At 34.4% G+C, this 13520-nt stretch overlaps 1 protein-coding gene across 3 annotated transcripts; it reads left to right on the top strand.

Moving 5' to 3' along the window:
* The first annotated feature begins 3290 nt into the window (after nt 1-3290).
* KERA (keratocan) lies at nt 3291-13094 on the top strand. Of its 3 annotated transcripts, XM_085222759.1 has the most exons (4): nt 3291-3426; nt 3544-3633; nt 4920-5812; nt 10458-13094. In XM_085222759.1, exons 3-4 carry the CDS (start codon nt 4924-4926, stop codon nt 10628-10630), a joined length of 1062 nt encoding a protein of 353 aa, XP_085078885.1. In that variant the 5' UTR covers nt 3291-3426; nt 3544-3633; nt 4920-4923; the 3' UTR covers nt 10631-13094. The 3 variants fall into 3 exon arrangements, with proteins under 3 accessions (XP_085078885.1, XP_085078896.1, XP_085078907.1); XM_085222770.1 differs by lacking the exon at nt 3544-3633 and having other exon boundaries at nt 3345-3426; XM_085222781.1 differs by lacking the exon at nt 3544-3633 and having other exon boundaries at nt 3418-3476.
* The last annotated feature ends 426 nt before the right edge of the window (nt 13095-13520 follow it).

The following is a 13520-nucleotide window of genomic DNA, read 5'->3' as shown; positions in this document are numbered from 1 at the left end:
CTTCTAGTCTTTCTCAAGCATGAATTGTTCCTATTCTCAAACATGTCACTACTTTTTTTCCTGACAGATTCATTAACAATGTGAATTGCTAGGATGGAACAAAAATATTATAATCATTTCAGACATATTCCTTAAGATGTAATAATCCCAACAATTTATTTTTAAAAGACCTGCAGAATCCACAGAATGAGTATTCATGGGATTTTTGTTGTAATCATATTTGCATTTCCTTTTATTATCATGCAAATATGATCTTGGAGATTGTTTATCATCTCAGGGACATTTTGCACTTCACTGATATTTTGATTGTTCAGCTTCACAGTTTAAGAATGACTCTTGTTGAAAGTAAAGTCTTGGAAAGTGTCTCAGGTTGGATCCTCAAAATGAAAAGTCTCCCAAACCATTAGTCATTTTTTAAAATCTTGGCCATGATCTTTTATTAGCCTGTAAAAATTTATTACTGTATATTGCACCCTTTAAATAATTAATAGCAACACCAGATGATGGAGAATCATGCAAAACAAATGAATGAAGGATAATTTGTGCACAGTCTTGATGGTTTCTTGGAAAGTAGGTCTTTCTGTGATATCTGTTTGGGCACCCACTCATGTGTTCCCAAAGCACAATTTCCAAAATGTTTAAATGCATGTGAGAATACATATTATAGTCAGCATAGGCTTTTTCTCTTGATTTTGAGTTTTGAGGACTTTTCTCTCCATTTTTTTCTGCTGTTTGTATCCAAAAAAAAAAAAAAAAAAGAAAATACATCTTGTTAAAAAATTCTTAGAGAATAAACTTGCTGTTTGTTTGTTTTTTTTTCCTGGTGAATCATAGAATGGTTTGGGTTGGAAGGGACCCTTAAGATCACCTAGTTCCAACCCCTCTGCTATAGGCAGGGACATGTCCTTCTAGACCGGGATGTTCAAGGCCCCATCCAGCCTGGTCTTGAATGCTTCCAGGGAAGAGGCATTCACAGCCTCACTGGGCAACCTGTTCCAGTGTCTCACCACCTTGACAGTAAAGAATTTCTTCCTAATGTCCAGTCTAAATCTGCCCTACTTCAGTTTAAAACCATTTCCCCTCGTCCTATCACTACATGCCCTTATAAAAAGTCCCCCCCCAGCTTTCCTTGAAGGCCCCCTTCAGGTATTGGAAGGCCGCTATAACATCCCCCCAGCGCCTTCTCTTCTCCAGGCAGAAGAGCCCCAGCTCTCTCATCCTGTCCCTGTAGGGGAGGTGCTCCAGCCTTCTGATCAACTTCAAGCAAGTACAGGTCCTCCTCTGTACTCATACTCACTTCAACAGCTCAGTGAAATACCTGATCTCCAAATCCTCAGAGGTCACATCGTGACGTGCTTCTCCTTTGCCAAATAGCAGTTTACCCAAACAGCTCCACTGTCTGTCAAGGTAAGCTACAAGTCCCTCTGCCTAGGACTTCTGTGATAGCATAATAAACATCTGTACATGATCAGCAGGTTAAAGGGAAAATTCAGACCCTCCTGAAGCATAAGAATAATGAACCTTTCTTGTTAAATGTGCAACATCTGGCAGCTTGCAGTGGAGTGTGTCACAGCAGATATCTGCCACTATTACTCACTGTTTCAAACTTTTCAGTTCAATGTTTGTGAAGGTCTTGACTCATTCCTTAATGGTGAACAAATCTCAAAAACTCTGTATCCATTCTATATGCACTTCATGAAGATTTAGCACAAATGCAAACCAGATTTACACTGTGCTGGCTGGGTTTGACAAGAATCATAGATATACTTTTCATTGTCCAGCCTCCTTAAATCAATTGTAACTGAACTCACAACTATTTTAACATTCATAGTGTGCTGCTTTCCACCTCTACCCATCTCCTTTCCATGGAGTTCAGCTGACCAGCTTTCTGGTCACTAGCATGTAGCACGACAACTGCTGCAGGAGGAAACATTCTAAGGCCTAGATCTTTAAAGTGGCAGTCATAATGAGAAGGTTAGTATGGCACATTTAATTTTTTGCTCATAAGTAGTATATCTGCTTAAAGCTAAAACTTTTATTTTTAGGCATAGATGTAAATGTAAGAGATGGTGAAGAGTCTGGAGTTCTAATGGAGTGAAGCACTTAAGCACTTGTTTTGTTTCTAAGCCCATACTTAAGCTATATCAAAATAGCAGGTAATAACAATGTATTTTTTTCCCTGAACAAAAAGCAAGCTAGTACAAATATGTACTTGTCAACAAAAGTTTAGAATATGCTTAGCATTAGCCTTACTGAAATAAGTGGAAGCTGAAAATGTACTTAAGGGTTGATTTCCTTTTATTTATTTATTTATGTCATTTTTGCAAGACAAAAGAATGAGGATTAAAATGAAGATTAGGTTATTAGATATTTCTAAAACCACTTTTTAGACATTCTGAATTTGGGAGCCAAAATATTAAATATTACAAAATAAGTTATTGGAGATTTTATTACTAAAAAAAATTAGATTGAATTGAATTAAACTTACTATATGTTTTATAATGAACATAAACTCATAAAAGCTTTGAGGATGTATTTTATGTTTGTAGCATTTTCATTAACTTTTCTTTTAAAATACTTATGCTTTGGCTTTTAAAATACTGGCTTTGACCTTGGCTAGTTTTTCTGATATTTATCTGTTATTTTTTGTGCCAGAAAAGAAAACAAAAATCTCCCCAAAGTATTTAATGTGAGAAATATGCATTTATGCTTTAGAAAGTGAGTTGGCTGGAAAGAGTTTACTTTAGATCAGTGATAAAACAAGATAATTAATTGGTGCTTACATAATTAAAAACAGACCTCACTGCAGGAGGCACTGTGGAATATGATATCTTAGTAGAAATATATGCAAAAATGTCTCAGAAGAAAAAGTAAAAGGCATGTTTTAATCCTTAAAAAAATGAAAATATATGTTATTAAAAAATTCTTAGCAAATGCTTTTGCTATTTTCTTCCCCTAATCAAAAATTACATCTTTAAATGGCAAGGCAGCATCTGCATTTAATCAAAATCAAATAAAAGATTTCCGTAGGAACAGATGGCACTGTTTTTAATGCTTTGTGGCCAGTTCAGGTATTATGAGAATGAATTATGATGTAAGCAAGCTTTGTGTAAAGTATAATTTGACAGAAGTATTGAATAAAGGAACACTTTGTGTTACCTGTTTCATCTAGACCAGATCATCTCATCTGCTAAAATGTAAGAATCAAATGCCTTAAGCTCTGTAGCTGCTTGATATTCAAGTCAGGATTTCCTGCCTTTTCTTGCCTAGGTGCTGAGGTGCCTTAGCTATTTTAGGGGTTAAAAGCTGTAGTCACTGATGCGTATATATTAGGCTGTATTCGTAGAACGTGGCTTGTAGCCTGACTCAAGCTATTACAGTCTAACAGCAGTGACCAATAGAAAGGGGAGATCCAAGAAAGCTGAGGTAAGCCCAAATTCTGAAGCAACCTCAAATTAGGAACAATAGCTAATAAGGTGTGTATGGTAATACATCTGGGAATGTTAGCACATAATTCAAGTTTTATATGCTATTAATTCTTAGGACAGGAAGCAAACACAGTGGTTAGCAGCCAAAGGCTGTAACAGTGATTTCTAACTGGCTGCAGACAGCTTCAGGAACTTGACTTACAAGGTAAACTACTTTATATTTCTTTTAAAAATATTATTTTTATTATGATATCATATTATTATGAATATTTACAGAGTGAGAAGGTACCATTTCACTATGCAAATTAAATACGTTACTCTTTAGAAATATTTTATTTGCCCTGTTTTGGAGTAATTCCAAATAGCAGATTCTGAGACTAGAAGATCTGTAGGATATTGCACTTGTTACTGGTAATAACCAAAATGAAAACTATTAACTGGCTGCATATGATATGCTGCAATTAACTGAGCTGTTAATCTTAATGCTGCACTAGACATAGGAAATAATTCCCTCTTTACTTAAATGTTATTTTTCTTCCAGAACCAATCTCTATATTTTGACCAGAAATCTCAGCCCTCTCTTGCTTCTGCATTTCAAAAAGCAAACAAGATAATAGAGTTTGCGAAGCACTGTTTTTGTGCTACATAAATATGTCCTGTTGGAGCAAATGATCACTGATGATCTTGTTCATTGTTTAATGGTGAAAAGGATTAGCAAAGCAAGTAATTAAGTAGGTGAAAAAGTTATAAAATGCATGAGTGCATACAAGATAATTCAGTTAGCACTTGCCTTTTTTGTAATTTAGATCAGGCATTTGTTTTGCCTCTTTGCTTTAGAGAAGAAAATTCATAACTTTGAATTTGAAAGAGAAAGGGAGGAAGAGAAATAGAATACTCAAACATATTCCCTCCAAGCTTTTTAAGAACATGCCCAACAAACAGCTGTTAAAACATTCTTTGATCTTTCACTTTTATGTGATGAGAAAAGGTCTGGAAAATCTGATCCAGATGCCATTATAATTTAGAAGAGAGGAAAACCAGAAAAGATTATATGATTAATTTAAAAGGGAGTAACACAGACTACAAAGGTATTATCTTCACAGTATCGATAGCATTATTGAAGATGATAAGTTAAATAAACTAGCTTACACAGAAAGCTCTGTGCAGGAGATTTTAAAATAAATACATTTATAAAAAGGACTGATTTAATGTCAGAGACACGCTCTATTCTTTTACATTCTTTGAAATGATCCCTGTATGAACATCAGTTAAATTTGTAGCCATTATGAAAACTAAGTTAAATTGGGAAAATTTTCAACATATAATGCTGAACTGTCTATACCTCACATTACTATTCAGGAAATGCCATTGGTGACAAAATTTGGCTGTTTATAAAGGAAATATTATTTGTAATGTAATAATGCTTTGTTAATTTGGTATGCTGTTAGAGAGTTCTCTTGAGACAACTAATTGTTTTTTTCCCCTTCTAAGGCAAATGATGACTCTAAAAGTCTGTCCAAGTCTTTTGCTATTATTCGTAGTCCACTCTGTGTGGACTCGAACTGTGAGACAAGTTTATAATGAGCTGGATCCTGAGCATTGGTCTCACTACACTTTTGAGTGTCCACAAGAGTGTTCTTGTCCTCCTAGTTTCCCCAATGCATTATACTGTGATAACAAGGGACTTAAAGAAATACCTGCAATCCCAGCAAGAATTTGGTACCTCTATCTTCAAAACAACCTCATTGAAACAATTTCAGAGAAGCCTTTTGTTAATGCCACTCATTTGAGATGGATAAATCTGAACAAGAATAAAATCACCAACAATGGAATTGAGAGTGGTGTGCTCAGCAAGCTGAAAAGGCTTTTGTACTTATTCCTAGAAGATAATGAGTTGGAAGAGGTGCCAGCTCCATTACCGGTGGGCTTGGAACAGCTAAGGCTGGCTAGAAACAAAATCTCCAGAATCCCAGAAGGAGTCTTCAGCAATTTGGAAAATCTCACTATGTTAGATCTGCACCAAAATAATTTGTTGGACAGCGCTCTTCAAAGTGACACCTTCCAAGGACTCAACAGCCTTATGCAACTCAACATAGCGAAAAATTCCCTCAAAAAGATGCCTTTAAGCATTCCAGCTAACACACTGCAGCTGTTTTTAGACAACAACTCCATTGAAGTTATCCCAGAAAACTACTTCAGTGCAATACCCAAAGTGACTTTCCTTAGGCTGAACTACAATAAATTATCTGATGATGGCATTCCCCCAAATGGGTTTAATGTTTCATCTATTCTAGACCTACAGCTGTCTCACAACCAGCTCACTAAAATTCCACCTATCAATGCTCATCTCGAGCACCTTCACCTTGATCACAACAGAATCAAAAGTAAGTGTGTATCACCAGTGATATCACCAAGAAGTAATTCTTTTAAAATGGCTGCTAAAATGGCTGCTTAACTTCAGAAAGTACTTGTTGAAAGCAGAGATTAAAGATGTGCAATGGGTTATAGGGAAATAAGCAAAAGGACCTCCCAGAGGCCAATTTTCAATTCTGTTCTAAAATATGACAGACAAATATGTGTGTTTGAGTAATACCAAATTTTGAAAAATGTTCACTGGGATACAGAAAAAAAATCCTTGTAAGCAGATCAGAAGTAGAAGGTTTAAGGAATTTTTTTTCCATTTCAGTTTTGATATATACACACCAGTGACCATTTTGTGAGAGAAAATTAAGTTTTCACACAAATATGATGAGAGTAAATGAGCAAGAAACAACAATAAAAAAAATGAGGGTAATAGTTTGGGATGTTCAATGCACATCTATATAACTGTCATATTTCCAAGGTTTCTGAGAACATTAGAGTAATTAGAGTAAACTAACAGAATCACTATATTTTCAGCTGGTTTGAGCATCTCTTTGTCCACCTAAATTATTTAGAGGGACTCTTAAAGCAGAATAAAATGTAGGCTGTAGTCAACACAGTCTATTTTGAATATAACTATAGTATGGCTATTGAATGTTTCAGTTCTGAATATCCTCCCCATATATATATATATATATATATATATATATATATATATTTTTTTTTTGTGAACAAAATGCTGACTTCTGGATTTAGTCTTCCTTGATGAACAATCTTTCAATTGACTTTACAGAAGCTTTGTCCCACTAAGGTTTACCTCTTCAAACATCATCATTTAAATGAAACAAGGTTTTATTCCTAAGGCAGTAGAAGCTTTTCAAATCCTATCTCTGCTTCTAACAACGTTTCCAGCATCTAGGTACACCAGGAATGTTCTGGTAAGGTATACCAGGTAGAGTATCTGCATACAAGTCCTGCATATCATAAATCTTTCTGATTATTAATCTGCAGCTGCCTTTTGCTAGCCAGTACAGTAAGCTGTTTCATGCCAAAGGACAAAATCAAAGTGGTCACTTTCTAATTATCACTGCATAGAAAGTAGCCAGGTCTCCACATTTGTCTTCTTGTCATGCTGATTTAATTGAACGAATTGTTTTCTATTTTGTATTACTAAAGGTAACAATTTTGCTTCTGTATGAAACAAAGACATATCAAAGGAGGATAGCTACTAATCATTTAATTAATTCTGAATTTTGGAAATCAAATGCATGAAAATTGATAAATACAGAAGAATTTTTGCAACTGGAACCTTTTTAAGTGATCTGCAATAAGCCTAACAGTTAATTAGAGTTAAGGCTAATGACAAATACTGCTATTGAACATATTTCACTGCCCTCTGGTTACAAAGGGATTTATTTTAATTGCTTCACTTCAGGGCCTTAGGTGTAGACTTTATCTCCTGTCACTTTAAATGGACAGTGAACTGAAATCATTGGAATGTAACTTGCCCAGTTAAGATGTGTTTTGTGTTTAGATAGCAAAGAGCATTTATGCAGTTGCCAGATTATTTTCCTTTCTTAAATAAGTTTTAAAATAAGTTTAAACCATGAAAAATAACCTATCTAGTATCTGTAAACTGAAGTTCATTTTCCAATGACACATGAATATCCATGAGTCTAAGTCACAATGATTTTCCACAAGACTTATATTTCTAAATGCCTTTACCACTTTTCAAATTGAACATTCATTACCTAAGCTCTTTGAAATTTTTCTCTTAATAATTTTTTCCAATGAAGTTTTATTCTTGGCGGCCATGTAAAAAGTAGTCAAACATATATTAAAAAACTAATATCTTAAATGAAGTACTGGTATTATCTAAGCTAGATTACCACAGGAGTGTAATTGTTCAAGAGGTACAATAATGACATAGGCTCCATTGCACAATGCTTTGATGGATATTTTATCACAGGAGCTTTAAGACTGCATGCAAGGAATTTAATTCTGTCAGGCAGGATAATTAAGTTGTGGCATTGGTCTGCAGATTGTTCTTAAGCACAAAAAGACAATGGTCTGTCATTATTTTAATGTAACAAATGTAAAGAACTTGAAAGAAAAGTAATTGTGAAAGTTTGGATCTGGTTTCTCCATTAAAAAATCCATCTGAAAATTTACTTATGCATGCTTAGTGTGACCTCTTCTAAAACATTAATTCTCAGATAGTCCTGCACACTTGCTAGTAGCTATTCTTTCCTCTTGGTTGTTCATAGTTACACTGTTGGCACTGCAAGAGTTCAGACACAAAATTTTGTTTGTAAATATTGTTTGTCCACTTTTTATTGCACTGAAGCCCAGTGAAATCAGCGGTAATCTGGTCTTGGTGAAACCAAGATTTTGTTGTGTCCCTTCACCAAGATTTACACTGCACCACAGAATACAATAGTACACAACATTTGGAAGCGAAATCAACATAAAACAAAAACCAATCATGGCTACAGCAGATAAGCATCACTTCTGTTAAATCACATTTTGAATCATAGCTGTTTGCATATTTATGAGATACACATGCAAGGCTGTGAGGTGTCAAATCGTGGGACAGAGATTGTTAGAGGAAGCAAAAAGAGGTGAAGGCATGAAATGACAATGTAGAGAATGAACTATGGTAAGCAGATGGCATTACAATGTTATCAAAGGAGTGATAAAAGGGAGCAAATATTAAGTTTTCCGAGGGGAATGTCAGAAAGCTGAGCTAGCTCCTTTGAGATAATATTGTTCCATGCAAAGAGAACGGGAGAGTTCCTTGGGCCAAATAGCAATACCAATCTCTCAAAATTCATTTTAGGATATTTGGAAGGAAATGGTCTATGTTCTAGATCCTGTCTAACTGTCAGACTCCTGAGCTATTACTATTACTGGCTTTCTTGGTGAAAGAGCCCAGAAAAATACAGATGGCTACTGCTGTTAATTAATACAAAAAGAGGAAAGGGAGTCCAACTATTTGAGCATAGTGGGTGCTGCTAGATGCTGTAACAGTAGACCAGCCACACGCTCCCACTCCTATATGTCCTAATACACTCATCTTCTTTATCAGCTCACTTTCTAAATGTTGAGACGTTATGAATTTATACTGGAAAAAGAAGCAGGATCTTTTGTAGCTCTTCAGCAGGTGTAGAGTATTAGCCAGTAATGAGGATCTCTTCAGTTTTCCCCAATAGCAGGTCCAGAGTCTCAGAGTAAATATTATGCTACTTGTCAAAAATACTGACCACAGTTGAATTTGTCTTATTTAAAATAAACATCCAAGATTTTAGTATGTACTTTAAATTAGTTATTTAGTCCTCTACAGTTCCAGAGGGAAATTCATCCTATCTTTAGGAGACACTAATCAACTTTTCTATGCGTCCAGTTCTCTCCAGAATTTGTAAATGGAATCTAAATGGTTTGCTTAGACTGACACTATCCTCTGCATGAATCAGTTCCTTTGAGGAAACAATACTAATATAACTGGATTGCCCTGTCCCTCCTTTTGCCGGCAAAATTCAGCAATATGCCTACGAATCCAGGATTGAAAGAGATAAAGGCTTTTACTCCTCTGATAATTTGGGTAGGGTTTACTATTTATATGATAACAAAACCACTTTATACCACACATCATCAAGAAATCACTTCATAGATGGTCTATGGTTAGAAAACTGTTTTCTCGTGTTCAGGTTGGAATAATTAGCCCACTGAACACTATTCCACTGTGATATTTCCTAGATCAGAGAACACAGAATTTTAGAATTCATTTGAAGCCATCTTGTCTTCTAAGGACAGCAGTGCTCTTTGGCTCTTTTAAATGCATTATGACCTGAAAAGACAAATATTGCCTGCTACATAGTATTGATTCATTTGCAAAACTTTTAATAATTACTTCCATAATGAAACCTTATTCTTGAATTTCCTGTTTCATATCTTCGCACAAGAAAATAAGTTGTACCTTGTTTCTTCCAACACTATCAAATGTCCTACAAGAATATTCAATGCATTAATCAAATTTCACAACAAAGGCAAAGAGATTTTCTTACAATATTTCTGATAGACTAGCTAGATAGTATATAACCAGTCTCCATGACAAAGATGAAGTCTTTCAAGACATCACCAATATCTGGGCAGTGTTAGAAATACTACTTTTCTCTTTGGAAAAAAAAAAAAAAAACGTTTTTTGTTGTTCTTGTTGCGATTGTTCTGTCATAACTTCAAATCAGAAGATACGTGCATATTATTGCATATCACTGAAGTAAGATCTTCAAAATTCCTCAGCATTAGCCTTGTTCTGCCTCCTGTGGTCAGAGTTATGTCTCAAAATATACTTACTGGTGTAATTGTCTAAACTAGTTGCTTTTGTCTCTATCCAAGATGAGATTATATGTCTAGCACACTTTATTCACAATTATAGTATGTAGCATACAGTTGAATATGTGATTCACTGCTCTAAATTACATTATCTCAATGTACATTTCTACATTAACAAATGTAAATTTGTTAATTTGGTGCTATTCCAACTCTGACAAGAGAAAGTGACTCCCACACAAACACTGGTGCAAGGTTGTATTCTTTTTCTAAGGACATTTTAGTTTTCAAGAACTCTCCTCATGGAAATTAACTAACATGTGTGATCTACATTTTCAGGTGTCAATGGTACTCAGATATGCCCAGTCTCAATTGCTGTAGCAGAAGACTATGGTCTTTATGGTAACATCCCCCGCCTTCGTTATCTTCGCTTGGATGGAAATGAAATTCAGCCTCCAATTCCTTTGGACATCATGATCTGTTTCCAGCTACTTCAGGCTGTTGTCATATAAACATAATGCAATTTTATATAAACATATTGCATAATGCACTCTTGTGCTGTCAGAATGCTAAGATACAAGTTTTGCTGGAATGAAACTTGTTTTAACTCAGAAATCAAGAACAGTTTTATTTTGACTGTACTTTGTTCTTTGCTTGCATCTTTTCTGCAGCTGAAAAGATTGTTCTTCTTTTAGAAGAGATTTTGAATATACATAAAACATTCTTAACACTTGACCTAAGAATTCCTAATGCAAATATGTAGAAAATTCTCAGTTGTAATTTCCCAAATATTCCAAAGCAAATGCTTATCTATCTTGTCAAATTTTACAATGTTTATTCTATTTATATCATTGGTTTAGACAAGTTATATTTCCATGTATTTGTTACCTAGTAACTAGCATAAAGAATTTAGGTGCACTCAGCTAAATACTTGTTAGAGAAATCATGTGTAACATGAATACTAGTTTATCAGAACTGTCACTGTCTTTTTTAACTTCCTAACAGTTATCAGCCATTTCATGTGCAAATAACTCATAAATTGTTGTTGTCCTGACTGATAATGATATTTTTAAGACATGAAACATGTGAGACTCAGGGTCCAAAGCAATATACTGAGTATTTATTACTTGATAGACTCATTCAATGTAAGATTTCAAAACTGAAACTGGACAAGGGAATACAGGATGAAATCTTGCTCTATCAAAGTGCCAATTTTCTGCTGTTTCATTCTTCAGCATTACATTTCTAATTTTGACACCATTTCTTCCTTCAGTTTTAAGATGGCCATTGAGTATTTGGTTCATATTTTGTTTCTATAGAGACAAAACCAAGAAAAGTAATTATGATCTATTTCAGAGTAGGTGTTTTACAGAAAATAGAATGACAAGTTAATATATCAGTAATAAACATAAATTTAAGAAATTAAGAGATAAAACCCTCCCCTCCTCTGACTAACCATAACTTATTTACTGAAGTAGACAAATATTTGGAAGTATATCAGTTGAAGCAAATACAACAAACTCTGAGCAGTGTTTAGCTATCTGCCGACTCATATAAATACACATAACTCTGGACTTTAGACATGTCCAGTTATTTAGATTTCAGTAGCTAACAAACAACATATTAGCAGGCATCTTTATACAAAATCTGGTTGATTTTGATTTTTTTGTTGTTTGGTTGTTTGTTTCTTTTTGTTTTGTTTAGTAAAATAATACTGGGATTTCAGTACAAAACTCAAATATTTGAGTCAAATATTCACTCTATTCACTGTTAATTTTTGCTATTTCTGATAGCCAACATAACAGACTATCCATCAGTCACGTTATTTTATTTTTCTTGTATTTGTAGATAGAAGCAATTAGTTGAATCCATTTCTAACAATTTAAGACTGGCCTCAGTAACAATCAATTTAAGTATATATGTAGTACAGTCTTTTTCTTTGAAGATGAACCATTTTCTTAAAAGCAGATCTTTAAAAGCACTGAGAATTTCATCTTCTAACCTTCAGTCTCATATTGTTTGAAAATCAGGACTTATTGTGCTCCTTGCACTTATGGATATAACCCAGTGCAGAAGCCCAGAATAGAATTAACTTATTCAGAAATCTTGTTGCGAAAACCTTTCTTATTGCAGTTCATTTTATATGATTGCTGGAAAATTTTAGCAAAATATTTTCTGTACCTCTACATTCAATCTATATGAAAAAAATACAGATCTAAAGTCTATACAATATGTATCCATGTTCTTTAGTAGTAACATAGTAATTCATTTTTTGAAAAAGAAACAATTTTGGGGACAGTACTACCAATTAAATTATAACAATCATCATCTGCTTGTACTTGGAAATGAATTTCTACTTACAACAAAGAAAAAATAGTCTAATGTAGGGATTCACAGGTATGTATGTGCATTGTCAACAGTTCTACTTTATGATATTGCAAAGTATCCTTATGCTCAACCAGGGATTATGACATTTTAGACATATATTAAATATATATAAATATATTAAAAAAAGACTAACCATTCCCAGTGAGATGTCAAGATTAACTACTAGAAGTAAATAGATACAAGGACAAGAGAGAACATCAGGGTAGTCAGCTTTCTTGGTAGGGATATAATGTGCTCTTTAATGAAATCACTGCTAATGGTTGCTTTCAATCAGATGGGCTGATATCAGTAGGATTTTCCAATCTGTGACAGATGAATGACTGTAGGGTGAATAGCCTTATGAATTAGCTCTTCAAAGGTCAACAATTGGAACAATCATTTTACACATGCAGATTAATCCTAAGTATCTGTCCTTTTCAAATCCCAGTTAATTTCAGTGAAGACAAAAGTTCATGATAGCTCCGTGGAAGAACATTTACTGAGCTGAAGAGCTGCTGCTGCCAACTGTTGTGTCCTACACCTTTGATACATACAGCTGATTTTGCATCTGAAAACTGTTTAATGAAAAGAAAATCATAAGTATCCTCATTTAGGCTAATTTGTTCTGTCTTGATTACATCTCCCAGAAGCAGCAGAATGATATATAATTAAAAAGAGCTTTGCTACTACACTGATCTTCACAAGACAAATCAACACTGATTGGGGATTGGGCAGATTTACTGCATGCATAAGCTCTATTTACAATAGTCTTGGTGCTCTACATATTCAGAGAATATAGGTGAAATTTCCTCTCAGATTGAAATAGCAGATCTAAATCACAGTATTTTTTACTTACATCATTCAATTCAGTCTCAAACTTTTGGCTGTCACAAATCAATTGCGCAATAAGAAGAAACAAAGGGGAACTAAATGTACGCTTTCAGCCACACTTCATCTAATTCATCTGTTATGCTAGAACACTGTAAAAGACACTGCAAAACACTGTCATTTTCCCTATGATGATGGTCTCTCAAA

This window comes from Meleagris gallopavo, chromosome 1 (genome assembly GCF_905368555.1).
Source record: "Meleagris gallopavo chromosome 1, MGAL_WU_HG_1.1, whole genome shotgun sequence".
Taxonomy (NCBI): Eukaryota; Metazoa; Chordata; class Aves; order Galliformes; family Phasianidae; genus Meleagris; species Meleagris gallopavo.
This window is presented reverse-complemented; position numbering and strand designations above follow the sequence as displayed.

What these genes read in the sequence shown, in the direction of transcription:
- KERA (XM_085222759.1), top strand. Translation starts at nt 4,924, where the DNA reads ATGATGACTCTAAAAGTCTGTCCAAGTCTTTTGCTATTATTCGTAGTC. An exon ending in TGATCACAACAGAATCAAAA is followed by an intron (nt 5,813 to 10,457) that starts GTAAGTGTGTAT and finishes CTACATTTTCAG; the next exon opens with GTGTCAATGGTACTCAGATA.